The 21,442-nt window shown below is 42.7% G+C and overlaps 1 protein-coding gene across 1 annotated transcript in view; it reads left to right on the top strand.

The window, feature by feature from the left end:
• Positions 1–21,442, top strand: part of fstl5 (follistatin-like 5) — a 173,355-nt gene that overhangs the window by 129,993 nt on the left and 21,920 nt on the right. Inside the window, exons 10-12 of the mRNA XM_080416855.1 lie at positions 6,208–6,369; positions 8,115–8,249; positions 20,588–20,614. Coding sequence (XP_080272981.1) covers positions 6,208–6,369; positions 8,115–8,249; positions 20,588–20,614 — 324 coding nt within the window. The remainder of the gene's footprint in view (positions 1–6,207; positions 6,370–8,114; positions 8,250–20,587; positions 20,615–21,442) is intronic.

The following is a 21,442-nucleotide window of genomic DNA, read 5'->3' as shown; positions in this document are numbered from 1 at the left end:
CTCTCTCTCTCTCTCTCTCTGTGTGTGTGTGTGTGTGTGTGTGTGTGTGTGTGTGTGTGTGTGTGTGTGTGTGTGTGTGTGTGTGTGTGTGTGTGTGTGTGTGTGTGTGTGTGTGTGTGTGTGTGTGCTTGCTTGTGCTTGCTTGTGCTTGCATGTACTGTACATGTGTGCAAGAGAGAGAGCGGGGTGTATAAATCTGCATTACTACATGCATGGGGATTGAATCGGCAGCTCTGCACAACGGCTCGTGACAACCGGCTCGTGTTCTAATGTATTCCCTATACTGTGGCTCTGTGAAAGTGTATGATCACAGCCAACAAAGAGTGTTGTGTTGATGCTGCTGTCATCAAAAAAACCTAGGATAAAAGTGAGTTGCTTCGCTCTCTCCCCCGGTAGAAACTAGGGCTGTCAAATAAGTAATCAAACCTCAAATAATCATCGACTTAAGGCAGGTACACATTGCAGGACCTTAAAGTGCTCGGGGGGTTATCTGATCGTTAAGCATTACACACTGCAGGAGTTTATTTCTTGAAATCGGCTGTCATAATATCGTTGTGGTCTTCACAACAGGATTGATCCCCGACAAGGGCTGACACACTGTAGGATAGTTCACTAGAATGCTATCTCCAGAGTCAGACCCAATACATACATTTGAGTTTATTCCAATTCATTTTAATCGACGTATCCCGTGATATGCCTCTCTCCCTCTCCCCCCTCTCTCGCTCTTTCTCTCTCTCTCTCTCTCTCCCTCTCTCTCTCTCTCTCTCTCGCTCGTCAAGTGCGCAGAAGCCGTCAGTGACAGCGTTGCCATGTCCGCTTATTATAAGCGACTTTGGGCTTGTTTTTCTGTAGAGTTGCTTGTAAATATTGGTTGTTGCGGGGTGCATTTTTGGGCTTATTTGTGTAGTTGCTTATTTGGCCTTGTTTCCTAATGTTGTTTAAACCAGTGGTTTAAACAACACATAATATGTATTTGTCCGCAGACCCCCCTTCTGTAAATATGTAATGAGATTTGTGTGGATTTGGAAAATATTCCACAATTTTCTCAAGATTTTTATTTGAAAATAGCTGCGACGCGTTGTGAGCTTGTAGATCGGCTATTTTCAAATATCCAATGTATTTGTAAATAGGTTTAAAGTGCTCAAGTGGCATTTTCTTGGGCTTGTTTTCATAGACCTGGTTGCTTATTTCTCTCACAACATCTGGCAACGCTGTTCATAACAGCGTGCACATGCTGCACGCACACGCACACACACACACACACACACACACACACACACACACACAGAGCTCGCTCTTGCTCTCACTCTCTGTCTGTCTGTCTGTCTCTCTCTCTCTCTCTCTCTGTACAATTCCTCTAAAATAAACAGCCCACCAGGCTCGCTCACTCTCTCATTTTGTTTTATAATGTTAACTTAATACAGGACTGGACGGTAATATTGCGGTAGGGACTGTTTGTTGTGGTCAGATCCAGCGACGCTCCCCTGGCCACGGTGGCTGTAATGTGCTCTCATTGGCTGTAGCGTGGATCTCCTCGCAGACCCTTTCATACTGTATGATACTGTCCGATCTCCTGTCTGGGACAGAGCTGAATATCTAACATGGTAGTTATCTGAAAACGGTCGGAAAGCCGTCGCAGAGCGGATAATCGCGGCCACATCGTCTCGCGGAACCTTTCACACAGAGCGAGCATTATCTCGCAGATCAAAGGCCGATCTGCGTCAGATCGGGAGGTTTTGTCGGCGAGCGCCAAAAAATGTCGGCGACAGCAATATCGGACCCAATCTCCTGCAATGTGTACGGGCCCTTACTCAATCCATTGTAAAAATACTGTGCACAGTATATATTTGATTAGTAGGCATGGCACACACTGTGTGTGTGTGTGTGTGTGTGTGTGTGTGTGTGTGTGTGTGTGTGTGTGTGTGTGTGTGTGTGTGTGTGTGTGTGTGTGTGTGTGTGTGTGTGTGTGTGTGGGCTGCTGTGGAAGCAGTGTAAAGTGAACATAATTAAAAAGGAGTTCTCTTACTACTGCTAATTGTTGCAGTAACTCTCTTGTCTTTTCTCTTTTATTATTGGAGCCCATATCTCTCAACACTCTTAAAGGCTGAACTGTCTCCTATGTGTTATTAACCTGCTGAGGCCTCTGGGTTTGTTAGATGAACAGAGAGTACAGGTAATTGTTCCCAAAGATACAGTCGTTAAGTCTCCAATCTCTGGAACCAGAGCCGGATACTTACTGTCTCCCTTTCATATTTTAATTTATTAATCTGTTTCAGTGACAAATTGCTACACAGGGGGAGGGGATCGCCACACTCTACTTCTCAAAATAAATAGACTATTTCTGAGAACAGCCCTGATTAACAGCACTGTACTAAACGGTAAATGCTAAAGTAAAGTAGTAAACAGATTTGATTTGGACTATATGTAGATGGTGTTGTGGTTTTCCAGTGAAGCAGGGTGAGGCTGGTTAGATTTCTGTACTAGAAGCTGTGTGCTGGATGGAAACTTGTTAGGTTGTGAAGTGTGCAACTCATGACTCATCAGGAAAAAGAAAACCTCACCCCACACATTTTCCCATGCATGTGTATTGTTCATGTGTATTTTTGCACGTGAACATGGATGCTAGTATGTGAGTCTTGTTGGATGATTGGGCTGCAGTTCATGGTCGGAAATTAACAACAGCCAAACTAATACATTTTCTCTCATTTATCTTTCTCAATGGAGAAATGTAGTTTTAAAAACACACAACATATAATTTATATGAATGTTTTAATGTTTGGGATGGTCAAATGTACAAGGCCTGTCAGCCTGTTATGTATATTTTTATTTCCATTCCGGGTTGTTTCAAGAGACATTTTTTCAAATGATTAAAGGCGTGGTGAAATGAAAAATATGTTTTTCACACTTTTAGATTATATCCGTGGTCAAAATATGGACATATCTAACAATAGATCTCTCTCTCCCTTGGGCAGTGTGAGCCGGCAGGCTGCAAACAATATCCCTGCATACAGCTGCAATGAGTGAGATTCCACCGTTCCATCGCCTTAAGGGATGGGACCTTCTGATTGGTTGGGAGGCCGTTTCAGATTGAAACTAAAATGAAAAAGCCATTACACCATGACTTTAAAAATGACCCAGTGGATCCTGAAGCTTCCAGCTTATATCCTGCTGACATTACATCTTAGAAGAAGTACTATCAGCTGTAAATCACTTTAATTAGATGGGAACATGCTCGCACGCACGCACGCACTCTCTCTCTCTCTCTCTCTCTCGCTCTACCTCTCTCTCTCTCTCTCTCTCTCTCTCTCTCTCTCTCTCTCTCTCTCTCTCTCTCTCTCTCTCTCTCTCTCTCTCTCTCTCTCTCTCTCTCTCTCTCTCTCTCACACACAAAGTTCTAATGTATTCCCTACTGTGGCTCTGTGAAAGTGTATGATATACATATGTTCACATCACAGCCAAGAGTGTTGTGTTGATGTTGCTGTCATAAAAAAGTTGCTTTGCTTCCGCTCCCGGTAGAAACTAGGGCTGTCAAATAAGTAATCAAACCCCAAATAATCATCGACTTGCTCAATCCATTGTAAAAACACTGTATATCTTCGATTAGTAGTCATGGCACACGTGTGTGTGTGTGTGTGTGTGTGTGTGTGTGTGTGTGTGTGTGTGTGCGTGCGTGTGCGTGCGTGCGCGCGCTGCGCGCGTGTGTGTGTGTGTGTGTGTGTGTGTGTGTGTGCGTGCGCGCGCGCGCCTGCGTGCGTGTGTGTGTGTGTGTGTGTGTGTGTGTGTGTGCGTGTGCGTGTGCGCAAAAACGAATCGGAAAATATGGGATGCAAGGTTTTCAATGTTGATTACAAGGTCTGCATTCTGCTTAGGTGTCTACCTCAGATGTTGTGGGCATTCTATAGAAGTCTGTTGATGTCCTCTGTGTACACATGTGTGTACACATGATGGGCATTCATGGAGTCAGAAAGGGACACGAAACGTACCTTGACCAAGCAGCATAATGTCTTGGGAGGAGAATGTGTTTGACAATATATATCTCGATGTATACTGTTGGCTAATAAGCTAATACCTAACAAGACTGTTGATAATGTGATCAAATATTTGCTGGGAGAGGAAGTAGAGGTTTTACAGAAATTATACAGCCTGCCATCTTATCGAGCAGAGTATACTACTTTGGTAAAACTGTAGACTGAGTTTATTAATGCATAGCTCTCAGACACGCATAGCTGTATTTCCATATATCTTAGGAATAGTTGTAAATGTACCATTTATATGTTCAACCGGGCAGTTGATGCAGATAATTTAAATGGATTTTATTTTTATGTCAGTACTAGTGAACTGAAATGTTTGTCTAATAGCAAAATGTTATTAGAATAGTTATCCACACTGACATGTGTGTGTGCATGTGTGCGCGTGTGTGTTATAGTTTTAGGTGCTATTGTTGTCTCCATGCCTAAATAGTATCCTATCCTGCCACTGCAGAGGTTGACGTCTGTCACTAGAGTGATTCCATTAGTATTACTACAGTAACCTGGCTGCCATCAGAGCTCTCGTGGCTCTTGACAGTTGGCAGTCAGACTGACACAGGCCTCCAAGCTCCAGCTACCAGATGGCTGTAGGCTTCCATCTTCATTGTCTGCTCGCCTTCCTCCAAACCCAGAGGGTCACAGGAAGCAGCTCTCAACAGCAGACCTTCTTCTGTGTCATCCTCTGCCAAGCAAACACAGACAGGAGCCTCCATTTTCTTCTCCTGACCTGCCACCACCGACCTCTGGAGTCTATTTTAGAGCCAGGAAATAGGACGGCAAACTGGGCCAGTGAGGCAGAGTGGGAGTGCATGAAAACAAGAAGACAAGACACACACACCTCACCCTGCTTAAACCTTAAACTACTGCCAAATTGTTCTGTTTGTATAACTGACTGTCAGCGTGACTCGCTCTCCCCGCTGTAAATGAAAATGTCATTAAGAGAGTGTGTAGTTCTGTGTGTGGTTCTAAGGTGGGAAATCTGAGTTCTTTCCATTCAAAGGATTATTCAAATCTGTTATTTGGATTGTTTCATGCAGTGTTCATTTTGACAGCAAATTCTGATTTAGTCTTAGTCTTTTGAATAACACACCATTTAGTTTTAGTCCTATTTTAGTCTTCTGAAATTGTTTAGTCTTAGTCTAGTCTTAATCGACTAAATTAACACTGCTTTCATGGCTTTAAGGCGGCAGGTGCTCAGGAGGTAGAGCAGCTTTCTTAGAAGATCCTTGGCTCCTTAGGCTTCGTGTCACCTCACCTGGCTACAGTCAACTTTATAGTCTCACTGAGCAAGACACTTAACCTCCAACTGCTCCCCCGTGCGCTCACTCTGAGCAAGCCACTGCTGGGTGGGTCAATTCAGAGAAGTAATATCCCCTTGGGGATCACAACAAATTCCTTTTTATTGAGCAAGATACTATAACCCATTAGCATCTTGGGGCCATTGGTGCAGACTGCAGAGTGGAACGTTGGAGAGGCTACTCTGGCAATGCAGAAGCATTGTTGATGTACTGTATGAACTTTGGAAATATTTGGGCAATATTTGTTTGAAGGATAGTGTACAGATAGTGTACAAAGGTTTATGCAGTCAGAGCGCGTTTCTGTGCATTTTCCAAATATCATTGTCCTGACCCATGGACACCAAGGCCTTGCCTGTTGATCCAAACACATTCTATCCTACAGATAGCTTTTCTACAGGAACAGAAAAGGCCAAATACAGAGCAACAAACAAAAAGTCAAGGGAAGGTCTGCAGAACAGAAGACGGCTATAAGTTAACAGGCTCCTTTCTATTCATGTTGTTTTCTCAGGATTCTCTTATCTCCCATCCTGACAAAGGTTACACAAAATCAATGGCCACTATAGGTGCAATCAATAGCCTCTGAACAGAGGGTGTCTTTGTTATTTATTTAGCTGATTTGTTTGGCCTCACAGAACATGATAGCATAATTTAAAGGCATTCAGCGTATGCTGAAAGGCACTCTCGATTCTTATGCTGGCAATGTTAATGTCAAGCCAGAAGCCACTGAGTTCATTGCTCGCGACATTCTCTGTAGGAGAAAACTTCTTGTTGGATAAGGTCACCTCACCTTCTCAAAGCGGTTATTCCCACAGGGGACCCACATTTATTCACCTCCCCTGTCTCCTCTCTCTCCTCTCTCGCTTCATCCCGGCCGTGTGCAGTTCCTCCCGTCATCAGGGTGTATCCAGAGAGCCAGGCCAGGGAGCCGGGAGTGACTGCCAGCCTCCGCTGTCATGCTGAGGGCATCCCGAATCCACAGCTGGCATGGTTGAAGAACGGCATGGACATCACCACCAAGCTGTCCAAACAGCTCACTCTGCAAGGTAGAGAACGTCTGAATCTCTACAATCATCACGCCATCACCATCACTAACATCACCACCACCATCATCACCATCACTGCCGTCACTACAATCACTATCATCACTACCTACCATCACTACCATCAGCACCTTCATAGTTTTTCCTGATAAAGTTTTCTTTTTTTTTTCTCCTCTCCCCTGCCCCCCCCCCCCCACACACACACACACACACACCACACATGTAAAGCGTCTTTGAGTACTTTTAGAAAAGCGCTATATAAATTCCAGGTATTATTATTACATCATAATCACTCCATCAACACCATCACTCCATCACCACCACCAAGTTAAAATAAAAAGGTAAGATAAACACAGTACACATACAAAAAATTAACACCTGAAAAAATTTATTCAAACAAAACACATAGAAGTATACAGTTAGCAGCATGGCTACAGACATAATTCTTTTTAAAATAAAACTATAAAGGTGTGTTTTTAGGCTCGTCGTGAAGCTTTTGACCAATTCAGCTGGGCTGAGATGAATCCAGAGTGAAGGGACCAAAACGTCAGACGTACGGTGACCTTTAGATTTAAGGCTGGACGTAGGGATGAATAAGAGACTGTGCTCAGAGCCTCAGACAATCTGTACGTACAGTAGGGTTCAACAGCTCAGTTATGTAACCTGGAGCTATGCCAGGCACAGCCTTATAGATAATTAAAATAATCTTAAAATCTATTTTTTTTCTGAACTTCACTAGAAGCCAATGAAGGGAGACAAGACTAGGTGAAATATGGGACTTAACAACCTGTCCTCTTCATTTTGTTGGCGAGCCAGGGCAGCTTGGCCGAGGCAGTGAAAAGCACAATACATTCTAAACGTGAGAAGATGAGGGTATTCATTAATTATGTCCAGATTTTTGGCTGATAACATGGATCAATAGTTTTTATTTGGAAAAAACATAATATCTCAAGACAGATTCTACTAACAGGAGGTGGTGCCCCCAGAGGCAAAAACGGGGGGGGGAATATCTTTATTTTTTATCGAATGGGTTCCCAGATCTGAAGAAACATGAATTATACGTAGCCTGCGAGTTAGTTCTGGCAGATATACTCGAGAGGTTACATACATTCTCATGTGTGTGGCTGTTTACAGCGTCATGCAGACCCATACAGTACGTCATACACTGACGTGGCAGTCAGCTGTCCAATCGGGCGGGTTATTTAAGCTCACTTACATCTGTCTTCTGTCTGCTTTGTGTGTCATAGGTGTTGTCATGCAGCGTTTGCTCCCAGCACCACCAGTGGGCTCTGCTATTGGTTCTGTTCCCCATGGGGGGTTGTTATTATATATCTATCTCCCTGCTCTTAAAGGTTAATGATGGTTGTCTTAATTATGCTGAGTGAGCAGGGAGAAAAAATTTGCAGAGCCTGAACGCCAAAATAAAATAAAATGTTACATCCACTCTTGTATTCTCATTCTATAATATTGTTTCATATATTTGGTCTGTAATATTGGTTCAATCTATTCGTGAGTTATCTGACAGAACTGTACAAGCTTATTTATTGTTGATGAAAAGATCACGATTCTTAGAGAAGGCCTTGATATTAGTGGTCCCTGGATCAAAACAACAGATCAATACCTCAATCAAAAAATGATCAGGGCCAATCACAAGGACCTCTGTATGAAGCACTTTGAAATTCCCTTTGTGTGTGTGTGTGTGTGTGTGTGTGTGTGTGTGTGTGTGTGCATGGATTTTTTTCTCAAAGCTAATGGAAGCGAGGTTCACATCAGCAACGTGCACTTTGAGGACACAGGAGCGTACACGTGCATCGCAAAAAACGAGGCTGGTGTGGATGAAGACATCTCGTCTTTGTTTGTGGAGGACTCGGCACGCAAAACCCGTATGTAGTTATTATGCTTCTACAATGTATCCGTCTTCTTTCTCTTCATATTTATTTTAATAGTTCATTATCTCTTCAATAATAGAACGTATCTGTTGAAGGATGGTAATACAGTAGGATACTATAGTCATACAACGCCCACACAGCTCCGTCTCAATTGTCTCATTGAAATATTATTTCATAGGAATCGTAAATCATCTGTCTTTTCTTCATATCATTCATATCTACACTCACTAACTGTTTTAGATTTATTGGTACATGAAACACAATCACACCTCAATGACATCAGCAATTCCCCTCTAAAGCATCTCAGGTGTTTTGGGGCATGGCAAAATTACTATCTTGATTTAGAAATGTTAAAGTAATTATGTCGTTGATCTTTATTTTTTATTTTTGAGTTGAGCCTAATTGGTGTAGCCTACCTGCTTTACTGGCCATAACATTTAAAGTTTCACACATGTAGTTTAAACTCTTATGTTCTATCTGAATATTACTTTATTAAAGCTATATGGTTGTTCTACAACAACATCAAAGGTTGTGATCCAAGTATATTTAATTTGTTTTCTACTTCAAATGTGGATGTATTTTTTGTTTTTGTTGTTGTTTTGTTTGTTTTGTTTTTTTTTACATTCAAATTAGTGTCCTCTATGCTCTCCACATGGAACCTTTCTCATTGTAATTAAGTCTAGCCTTTCGGAAATGTCAGATTCAGGTTTTTTGGTTCAAGACTGATTGTTGAGTCTAATTCTCTGTGGATAATTGTGCTTAAAGAAGCACTCGCACAGCAACTTTGCAGTCGATGCACACAGGTGTGTGTGTGTGTGTGTGTGTGTGTGTGTGTGTGTGTGTGTGTGTGTGTGTGTGTGTGTGTGTGTGTGTGTGTGTGTGTGTGTGTTAACAGAACAGAACATGTCTGTCTGCACGTGTATTGCAGGCAGCCAGTCTAACATCACACCATAACATTCTGGTAGGTCAGAAGTCAGTGGTTTTCTTTGAAGCTTCTGAAGCTGTGCATTTTGATGGCGTGACCTCCACTAGCTGTGAAGGCAGCTAGTTCAAAGGAACGGCAGCAACGATAAGGCACAGCTCTACCTTTATGATATTACTGGAATAATAAACAGGTGCACCTACACACCTGAATACATATTTGACCCATATTAATTTACTCAAAAGATCGTGGCTTTCTAAGTGTTGTGCTGACTGTGCGGCAGTGGCTCATGGTTTTTAAGTTTGAGGGTACTATATATCATCTGTGCCAACACAAGTTGTCAGTGGATGCTTTTTTCTCCAGCTACATCATAACAGACAGTACATAACTGAGGATGTATTCATTTACTTTTCCTATTGGTACAGTATGCAACTCTTATAGCACTGGGTCAGTGGGCTTTGCACAAAGCGGTGCGGGCACTAGCTTGGCTTACGCCTCAGTCCGCTTATTATAAGCAACTTTGGGCTTGTTTTTCTGTAAAGTCTCTTGGTAGTTGTGGGTTGCGGTTTAAAGTGTATAGTTGCTTATTTGGGCTTCCTTCCTGATGTTGTTTAAACCAGTGGTTCTCAAACATTTTCACGTCAAGGACCCACAAATGAATATGTATTATTTGTATTTGTCCGTGTGAGTGAGTGAGTGAGTGAGTGAGTGAGTGAGCGAGCGAGCGAGCGTGCGCGCTCGCACGTGGCCTAGTCGCTTTCTTTGGGCTTGTTTTCGTAGACCTGACCGTACCAAAAAACTGTTTTCTATACCCTTTTTCTTTCTAAAGCAGTTTTATGTCTGCAGCATGTGTTTACAGTGGTGTAGTGGAGGTACGCAAAGGTATATACACTGTATACCCACTTATTTTTCAGTGGGCATTGCATATTCTATACCAGTAGTGTTCTCCTGTGACTCCTCTCATCTCTGCCTTAAAGTCAAGAAAACAATCTGCATTTTTCTCGTTCCACTTTGACACACAGACACACACACGCAAGCGCGCACACACGCGCGCACACACGCACGCGCGCACACACACACACACACACACACACACACACACACACACACACACACACACACACACACACACACACACACACACATACACACACATACACACACACACCATTGAGCACATTTAGCAGCCCCGCCTCTCACTCACAGTGCTGCACTCATCTCTCTGTTTGTTCCACTTGAAAATAGCTGTCACAGTGTTATAGTATGCAGGTGTTAACTTGCTAAAGATGACAAGTGCACAGAGCCTCCGTGAATGGTTTTGAGTGACAAATCTGAGGTGCTCTGGAGTGGACTAAAGTAAAATGATTGCACCTCCTTTCCCTCTCCCTAGTGTGATTTGGCTTGACTTTTGTTCTGAACTGCCAGAAAATAGCGTGCTGTTTGGAAATGCAACACATTTGAGGCGAATTAACAAGGATAGACAAAGGATACCAGCAAGCACTATGCAAATTATTCTACAGACAGAGCAGTCAACCGAGGGTGTAAAAGTGCGATGCTGCACTAATATCACCATATTCCATCTGCTCTGGCTCTTCCACTCTCTACAATAAATGTGTTTGAACCATCTACCTGTGTCCCCTGTCAGAGGAACCCAAGCAGGTGGGTGGTAGGCCAGACTTGCTATGGTACACTATCACTTTATGCTGGCCTCAGCCTGCCAATATGACTATTCTTGGCAGCATTCAGACCACATCTCAATGTTTCGGAGAATGCTTACACAGGGCACTGTTCCATTATGGCACGGGTCGCCTTGACATTTTCTGACAATATAGTATACCCACTTCTCCAGACCACTACACCACTGGGTGCCTGTTAGTGTTACGTTACCTTACCTTCAGGACATGATCTGCCTCTATACCCCTTCCTGCACACTTAGATCAGCTAAATATATCTCTCCTTCCCTTTGACACCCTAGACTCTTCTCCCTCCTGGCTCCCAAGCTGTGGAATGACCGCCCCCCCCCCCCCCCCCCCCCTTCAGTCAGCACTGCAGACTTATTGTCTCCGCCAGGCCGAAAGGCATGGCGAGAGAGTATGTTTTGCACCCTGTCCATCCGTCCGTAGCCTCTTCCCCAAGGGGCGGGATCAAAACGATGGCCCTCGACGCAATTGGTTAGACCTACAACCAACTACCAATTACAGTCTCCCGTATTCGAATACTGGGCCCTGATTGGTCACTCACGTCTTCTGGAGCAGACAATGGATTCTCTATGGAGCGGTGCCAGACCGAAATCGCAGAGTGCAATTTTTTTTTGCACTCGCAAATTCGTCTGGTCCCCGGCTAGTCCGTCCGTCCGTCCGTCCGTCCGTCCGTGTGTGTGTGTGTGTCCCTCCGTCTGTGATCAGCAAATCTCCGGCACCGTTTGCTTGATCACAGCAAAACTGTGCAGCGCCACCAGGAGGCCGCTTTTTGCAAAACAATTTTTTTCACAGTACTCCTTCAGGAGTGCTCCGTTTTGAACAAAATGCCTCAAATCATGAACACAGCGCGCAGTTTCCGTGAAATTTTGCACGTACATTCCCACTAGGCCAAGGAAGAAATGCCACTAGATTTTTTTCAAATCAGCCTCATGGTGGCGCTATAACAGGCCGATTCGTGTTTTTACCTGTAACTGAACCGATCTGTGTACAACTTTGTATGCGCACTCCCTAGAGGCCAAGGAAAAACCTTTGCCCTGCATTTTTCACATCTGCCTTTTATAGCGCCACCAGGAGGCCGACTTATGTAAAACACAGTTTTGGATATTACTCCCTCAGATTTTATCCACATTTAACGCAAATCGTTACCCGTGATCTCTATAGTCATTAAATCAAGACGGATCTGTTTGATTTTTCATATTCCATCCTGATTGGCTAAGATTGACATCTAAAGTTTGCAGGAGTAGCCCGTTGTGAACAAAATGCTGCAAATCATGAACGCAGTGTCCGATTGCCGTGAAACTTTGCACGCACATTTCACACTATGTTGAGGAACAAATGCCACCCTTTCAACATGCCCTATTGTAGCGCCACCAGGAGGCCGATATTTACAAAACTATTTTCCACATTCCATCCTGATTGGTGAATTCAGAACATTGCTGGCCCACAACCTATCTGACCTGGCGCAGACCTGTAGCCTGGGATCCAGCCTGCTTCGCTACGTTCGGCGGATTTTTTTTTCTGTCTAGAAAAACAAATCCGCCGAACGTAGCGAAGCAGGCTGGATCCCAGGCTAGGAGACCTGTGCTCTTCTAGTTTCCTTATCGCTTCTTGCTGCCTATTTTGATTGATGCTATGCTATGCAGATGATAGTTATTTGTTATTCGTTCACATATGCTATAGTGTATGTTATTTAGATATATATATAATGGTTACTTGACCACAAATGCAAAGAGGTAGGTCGCATGTTGTTTAGACAAATGCTAGGTTTGATGTTTACATGGTATCCTAGTGACTTTTTAACATATAATTGATTTCTTTGCACTCTATTTACATGAACATTAACCCTGTTGTTCGTTGACAAGGATTCGTTCGATCATGCAACTTACTCCAATCTTGGATTTTATAATCTATTAATGCCCAAATTGTAAATTGAGTGTTACACTTTTTCTTTTGTGGGATTGAATCCTACCACAGCTTCTTCATTTCTGTTTCCCTCTTTCTGAACAAAAAAAATATATATACTAGAGGTTCGGGCCGCTATGCAGCCCTCACATCTACGTCGCACTGCAGATCTGACTGAGTCATAGTGTTGGGGGCTTTGTCAGGGTACCCGTTGTACCCGTCTGTCTGTCTCTTTTGTGCCCATATATGGAGATCTTTTTATCTGTCAGTCATTGTCCTCCCTTTTATGCCCATATATGGAGATTCCTGATGTCATCAGTATATGTCTATATATGGGCATGCCCCTTTTGTGCCCATATATGGAGCTGACTCGTGGTTTGTTTATGGTTATGTTGTCATAGTGACGTGGCCGTGGTTCGTTTGTTTATGGCTAAGTCAGAATGACGTCAGAGGTCTGCCCGCCCTCCCATTAGCCAATTTAAAAATGGGATACTAATGGAGTGGACTGGCTGTCTCATGCCTGAGTAAAGCTCAGAATGGTCACCTTCAAAACCGCATGCTATGAGACGCCGTGAGAGATCGAATCCCACCAGAGTCCTCTTCCTGCACAGCCCTCTGTTTCTCTATGGATTATAAAATCTGTCCAACAGAGAAAAAAAGTCTAGAAGAGAACTTGATTGCTGTTTTTCTCTTGATAAGGAATTAGCTTACAGCTGGTAATTGCCTTCTTTGTCACAGTTAGCGGGCCACACCGACTTGAGGCACGGCTGAACCGGCACCGCTATTCCTGGATGTCACTTTCTCTCCCTCCCTCCATCATTCTTTTTACCTCCATCTAACCGTCTCCCTGTTAACAGAGACTCTGAGGCTTGTGCAACCGACCCCCCCCCCCCCCCCCACACACACACACACGCGCGCACACGCACACACACACACACACACACACACACACACACACACACACACACACACACACACACAGCGCCAGCCTACCCTCCCACCGATACTCAGTGAAGCTGGCGAGCAGCTGGAGCGCGATGCTAACTTTCATCTGAAAGCTATTCACATGTATCGACTGGAGGCTGACTGCAGGAACCCTCTCCCCAGGCAATCACTGTCAGTCAGCAGGGAGATTGTTATTGTGGCATTGTAGATGTCAGGATCAGGAAACACAAATAAACATACAGAAACACACACATATGTGCACGGATAGTCAGATACACACCTAGCTACACCCAGGCACAGCACATAAACTGTAAAAAACATGCACACAAACACATGCTACAAACACATATGTGTACTATTCAGCAAATAATTAGTAGCTATAAGTATATTATTACTGTATATTGGGGAGTAGAAGGTTAAGGTTAAGGGTAAAGTCATGGGATGAAGTTACATAAAGTAATTAGTGCCTCTGATTATGTCTGGTCAAAAGATGTGGTTGTACTGAAGTTGGGACTGGAGTTGTAATTGGTGCTCAGAATTTGGCATAGTCCACCTACAGTACATTCATCGGCACCAACGTATCATTGTTGCTCAAGCAGAAATCACACTGATCGTATTATGTCAGTATCCTCTAAATGTACAACAATGGACAAAACAAACATAATGGGAATGTCCACTGAGCGCTGGTGGCCCAAATCTGTCATTGTAGAGTTGAACAGAAAGATTATTTCCTGCTGTGATGTTTGGAGCACAAGGCTCTTTCTCAGACTTCTGATAAATACGGAGAGTCTCTCTCAGCAGAAAATACAAATTGTTTGAACGGGAGCTATTTGGTGTGTGGATCTTTCTATTCAAGTCTGGTATTGTGTTTTGATCCAGCACCCATCCTATTCGGCGTTGGTTCTGTGTCTTTTTTATAGTTTCTCATAGAGCTGGCACAGCAGACAACCTTCTACTGTTATGTCTACTGTGGAACCCATTGTGGATTAGTATATAACTGTATCTGTTCAGCAGAGGAGATTAAACAGAATTATACTGTGCTCATACTCTAAGTATCACATTTATGCTTTGGGTGCAAATGGGCTTTCGATTTTCTAACATTTAACACACTGCAAGAGGCTGAATGACTGTCTAAGGCTGTTGACAGAGGACTGAATACATTATTAAGCAATAGATGAAGTGAGCAGCAGTGATACGATGACTGAGCTCCTTCAGATGAATCTGCCACCCAGCAACTTGAAGGTCAGCACTAAAGTGAATTGTTTTTCTCTCAAATTCACCCGAGCATTTTGTTGTTCTTTGAAAGAAACCTGAGCAGACAATAATGCTGGGGTCTTTTAAGAGAGGGTGTCGGCAGCAGCCTGTGCACCATCCATCTCTGACAGTCTGCTGCTAAACTGGCATAAATATCTGCTTCACACCACAGGACCATTATGTCTGCAGAGACTGTTTCTGCTATGTCTAGTCTTGTGTCTACTCCTGCAGAGTGTCTACCAACTCAAAGTCCATTCCAGACTCTAATCTTCTAGGAGCGATAAGAGAAAACATGAGAGAAAACATTCTTAGGGTTTGATATGATTAGTGCTGTGCCCATTAGGGGTGTGGACATTTGGAGTATGTGGCCGTTCAGAACATGCCCATTCGGAGCGGGACGATTGCTTGGTCCCCAGAAGTGCTGATTTCTGCAGTGTAGAATACCGAAGTGTTGATGTTAAAGACATTAAAGTCGCTGGGTCATAAAGACAGTTTTAAAAAAATCCCATTGACTTTTTATTTATTTATTTTACCTGTATTTAACCAGGGTAGGTATGCTGAGCATAAGTGCTCTTTTTCAGCAACGCCCTGCACAATCACATTGGTAAAATCGGGGAGCTGACCAGCACTACCACAGTTACTACACAGTTACCACAGATACTGTTGGCCACTGAGCAGCTCCACTGGAGCAGTTGGGGGTTCAGTGCCTTGCTCAAGGGCACTTCGGTTGTGTTGAGGGGGTGAGTGGTGGCCATTCACTTCCTCAACACAGATTCTTCCTGCCGGTCTGTGGGATGGAACAAGGAACACTTTCGGTCACAAAGCACACTCCTCTAATCTCTGGGGTCTAGGCCACCACTGCCCCTGATTTTTAAATAATTTAATATAAGTGTCCATAAATGTGCATTTGACCTGGTTTCTGTTGTCAAATCCCCATATGCATTTGGTTTATATTGTGTCTGACATCAGTGCATGTTCATCTCCATAGTCTGTAGAGTACTATTTGGGGCAGTGGTGGCTCAAAGGTTAGAGGAGTGCTCAGTATATGTATTTGACGGTGGCTTAGTGCATTTGACTCCATAGTATATGTAAGTCATGCCAAAAACATACAAATGTATCCAAAGAGGCTGAAAATATAAGCCTGACTACAAATAACAGACTATCAACTAAATACAGTATGTAACAAACTGCAGTAATAATGATTACTTATTTTTTTTTAAGTCTGTACCATTTGATTATTCAGGGTGTTTAGAACTGGTATTAATGAATGAGATGAAGAGGATGGATACAGTATTAATGAATGAGATGTAGAGGATGGATACAGTATTAATGAATGAGATGAAAGAAGAGGATGGATACAGTATTAATGCATGAGATGAAGAGGATGGATACAGTATTAATGAATGAGATGAAAGATTTGGATAGATACAGTATTAATGAATGAGATGAAAGATTTGGATGGATACAGTATTAATGAATGAGATGAAAGTTTAGTAAGGATACAGTATTAATGAATGAGATGAAGAGGATGGATACAGTATTAATGAATGAGATGAAAGATTAGGATGGATACAGTATTAATGAATGAGATGAAGAGGATAGATACAGTATTAATGAATGAGATGAAGAGGATAGATACTGTGTTAATGAGATAAAGAGAAGGGAAAAGTAATGAAAGAGATGAAGTGAAGTATGGATCGTAAATCCCGGGGTGATGTGCGTTGGGTTCCTCATCCAGCGCATACTCCCTCCTTCAGGGTTTGGGCACGCTGTTTTGATGATAGGGCCCATTCGTATGCACAGTAGTGTCCTTTATGCATCTACGTCCCGATCTACCTCCGCACACAACCCGCGAGTTGAGCCCATTGGTCAAAACCCTTTTCGCTCGTTCATGTAGCGGGCCCCATTCTACCCAAACTTGCAATAGCAGATTTGGCCACTTGGAAATCAGTGCTTCAAAATCCTCCCCCGGTCCTGGGGGCTTGGTATGAACCAGATGAAGGGGGTGCAGTAGTAATGCTATAATCTCTCATTATGTGGGTTTGTACTCAAGAGACATTACACAGGCCTGACTTGCTCGCTCAGATAAAGAAAGTCAATTGACCAGAGGTTAGTATTGAAGGACCATAGTGGTGGTCTGGCATGTTTAATTCAGTCCATTGAAAAACAACCTGCTGAGACTTGAAACTTGTACTATACTATACTGTATGAAATATCATTGGACAGTTATTGCAATACATTTTAAAGCATGGATTGATTTGAAAGGTCTAGCTGAAAATGTCCCCGGAGAAAAGATTGCTTTACGAATTGAACTGAAACAACCATGTCTGCTAAATTACTGTAATGACTTATTAACCTCACAATTATGTTTACCCTACATTGACTCGGTTATTCTGGTAGATGTGGTAACGTTTTAATGGCTTTGGAGAAATGCAAGCAAAGGAAAGTGAAACAAAAATATAAATAGTCAGTATGTGGAAAATGGTCTACTTTAATGTACAGTATGGCCACGTATTACATGTTGTACTCTGAGAAGTAAACGTACAGGAACCGGCTTGTATGTTAGTGTGTGTTGATGTGCGCAGTGTGCACAGTGTTGTGGTGCCACATCTGTTCCTTAGAAGAAGAATAGAATAATCATGGACATTTGATCCAAAAGAAAGAAAGAAAGAAAGAAAGAAAGAAAGCAAGAGAGAAAATAATTTAATAGGGTGCTTTTACTGTTACACACTGTAATAGCCTCCAGCAGTGATGAACCACAGCAGTTATACTTAAAGCCCAATACAAACTATACACTGTAGCTGTGCTGCCAGGTGACTGTGTTCAATCCACAGACCACTGCAGAGCAGGTCGTCCCCAGCGGTCCTCAGTCACATTTACCTCTGCTGTCACCCAATTACAGTCCAGGCTGAGTCCAGCTATATGATGCACTCCTTTAATCTTCCAACTTGCCAATATGTTCAGGACCACAGGCTGTTTTGGACCACTCTGTCCCAGCAGTTGTAAACAAATTGAGTTTATGTTACCTTGCTGAAGGCAACCCACTGCAGAGTCTCTGGGCCAGTCTGCAGATGTGCAGGCTCCTGATGTTTACCAGTCTCCTGCAAACACAGTTATAGTGTCCAGAGAGGAAGTGGACTCACCACAGAAAGTGACACGCAGCTTGTTTTGTTATATGGATGACGAAGTTGATGTATGGCTCTCTGGAATGTGCCGAACAGCCTCGCTCTTTCAGGCCCGGTGATGAATAGCATCAATACTGTGGTCTATTGGAAAGGACTACGGTCCCAAAACACCGCCTTTCTTCATTGTCGTGCTCTTTGGCCACTTCTCAAACAAAGTGCACTTTTTCCGTTGCCCTCCGGCTCGACCACCTGTGTTTACTTTTTAACGAGCTGAAAGACAGCATGTTGTTTATACAGATGCTAGGTTTGATGTTTTCTTGGTATCATACTTTGTTTTGTTTTGTTTTTTTTGCATGGAGTGCTACAGTATATGTGACCATTTACCCTGTTGTTTGTTGCCTAGGGTTCATACCATTTTGTCTGATCTCGCTCTAGATTAGTGTCTGCTAAATGCCTAAATTGTAAATTGAAAGCACGAGTGCCCTGGAAAGGACATGACTTCTCCTGAAACATTAAGGCTGACTAAGAGAAATGTCTAGTGTTTTGTCTTCTTTTCTTTCTTTCTATCTGCATCCACTCCAGAGGAGGCTGAGGGAATGAGCTTCTCGGTAGAGGGGAGATTAGAATCGGATGTGAATTGGACTAGAGATTGGTTTGCAGGCTGGAAATAGAAAACTGGAGGCAGAACAGAAGCAGACGTGAACAATGGGAATGAAGGTCACAGCTATAAGGGGGTTTAGGGGATAAGGACAGTTTGAATAGCTAACATTTGACGCCTGTTATTTGCATGCGGAGTCAATTCAATTGCTGTGCTGTGGCTCTGGGTTTTCTTACTCTTTTTGTGTTGCAGACAATCAGCCTCATCCTCCTGCAGGAGTCTCTTTCCTCCTGTGTTTAGTGGCTGATTGGAGAGCAGTCACCACAGGGTCACATTCTAGGTCACCCATTGAAGCACTCAGGGTTATTACATGGTTTTAATTTCAAATTCCGTATCATTAGTCACCTCTAAGTGAATTTTATGAGAAGTTGCCAAAATCAGTTATTCGGCTGAAGAGGGCGACAATGAATCCTTAATTCTTAATGACTTATGATAGCAATCGGAACAGGAGACCCGTCTGTTGCTCATACTGAGGGCAGGATGGGAAGACCGGTTTTATTCACTGCTAATCCATAACAACTCAAAATGACACAGCTTCTGTATAATCATTGTAGCCAGTTTAAAGTTCAAGCTCACTGAATTACAGCAGCAGCCTTTCTGAAGGTGATTTGAATAATTGGTTTTCTTATCAGAGTCTGAGAGACACTGAAGAGGTATTTTTTTGTAATGATATACTAGTTTGGTTTCATTTAACAGTATAGGGTAAGTGGTAGGCTTTGGTTAAAAAAAAAGTTGTTTTTGTTAAAAAAAAAGTTAAAGCACTATTTCTGATATACTAATTGCTATAATGTTTGTTCAGTAACAGGAGTCTCCCTGTCTCTCCAGCTCTTTAATAAACAGAAAATACATTTTCATGTAGTTGGCAAAATTTCAGCCAAACAGGAGAGAGTTCATTTCTCATTTCTTTGTGTCATCACTTTCACTTGTTTAATCTGTATCCTGTCTGAGTTCTCTATCCTGATTGGTATCCCAAACCTGAAAATGTATTTTCTGTTTAATAAAGAGCAGGAGAGACATGGAGGCTCCTGTTAATGAACAAACACTCTATAGCAATGAGTACTCAGAATATAGAGTTATTTAACACTCATTTTAGCCAAAGAAAATCACTTACCCTACCTTTAATATTCAAGAAAGAATTGTGTGCAATACTAATGTCGGGCAAAATACAGGATAAAGACATGCATCTAAATTGGTCCCTGTGTACAATACGAATGCAGTATAGATGCATAATGCATGAGGTATTTCTACTACTGTACACAACTTACAGGACAGTGCAAAAAGGCTCAAAGAGGGACTAATATTGTACTTACTGTACATGTTGTTTAACCCATTAAGACCGGGAACGCATCTGTGCCATTTTAGATTTATTTGGCTATTCAAAAATAGCAGATATACAAGCTCATATGAGCTTGTAGATCTGCTATTTCTGAGGAAAACAAATCGTGAAAATGTGTGCAAATCTTTGAATATATGAACTGGCCTCAAGAGTTTGATTGTTTTCTACTTCTGGTCTTACTGTAGTTCATCATTCTGTGGACAAAAAAATTAACACAACACACTGTTGTTGTCTCGTTCAGACTCAATTGTCTTCTACTCTCCAGAGTTTTGATATAAAATGATTTCCAAGCGGAGGCTTTATTGATTGGTTGGTTATTGATTGTTTGTTGCACTGGGTGTCAGCTTCCATAAAACAGTCACATCTTTTGCTTTCCTCTTTGTCTTACGAGGTGTAAGTGTTTAGGTGTGGTGGTTTCTATTAAGGGACACCATTGAATCCTGCATTTATCTTCATCTTCAACCCTGTTCTTTTTTTTTCTTCTCCACAGTGGCAAACATTCTGTGGCGAGAGGAAGGTAGGTGTGAACCAGCCCTGCTACACTACACAATCGATTAAACAATGTTAATTGCATTTTCTGAACTCTGATCACAGAATCAGAATCAGAATCAGTTTTATTGTCACATCACAGGTTTACAAGGTAAAAAAGTGGGTGAAATTCTTTTTTGTACATCGTTCCCATCGCAACGTTAGTTTCCATAGAAAGAAGAGGGGGGGGGGAGAAGAAGAGGGTGGGGGGCAGGTGGGAAGGAGATCAAAAACAAGAGAGCAACAGAAGGCCAGACAAGTTATCTACATATTTACAAATTACCTGAGATAATAAATAAAACTAAAAAAACTAAACTAAGGTGCCTGAGCATAGCAGCAATGTATTGTACTGTGCATGTTATACTTATACTGTGCATGATAGACAAGGACGTTAAGGTGCTTAAGGAGCACAATAAAAAGACCCAAAAAAAGTCAGTGCGTTATACAAGGGATTAAGGTGCAAAAGGTCAGTGCGTGTCCACCTAGAGTGGACTGACCCTAGTATAATCCGCATGTAGCTCCATGAGGGAGTGCAACAAAAAGTCATTTGTACCTGGTGTAGTCCACAGGTGTGTCCGAGGGGGGGGCTAAAGTCCAAGTCATTGTCCCTGGTATAATCCACAGGTGTGTTCAGGAAGAGCCAGAAAAGTCTGCGCCGCCTGCTGTCAGGCTGCTGAACTCATCCAGGCTTATGCCCCATTCAGCATTCTGACAGCGGCTGGATTGAAACTACACCAAAATCTGGTGGTGGAACTCTTGATACTGCGGTAGAGCCCCTTGCCCGGTCGCGGTCGTTGTAGGGGGTTGAACAGTCTAT

This window comes from Gymnoscopelus braueri (genome assembly GCF_963280865.1).
Source record: "Gymnoscopelus braueri genome assembly, chromosome: 20".
Classification (NCBI taxonomy): domain Eukaryota; kingdom Metazoa; phylum Chordata; class Actinopteri; order Myctophiformes; family Myctophidae; genus Gymnoscopelus; species Gymnoscopelus braueri.
Note: the sequence above shows the minus strand (reverse complement) of the source record. Positions and strands in the feature narration are given on the sequence as shown.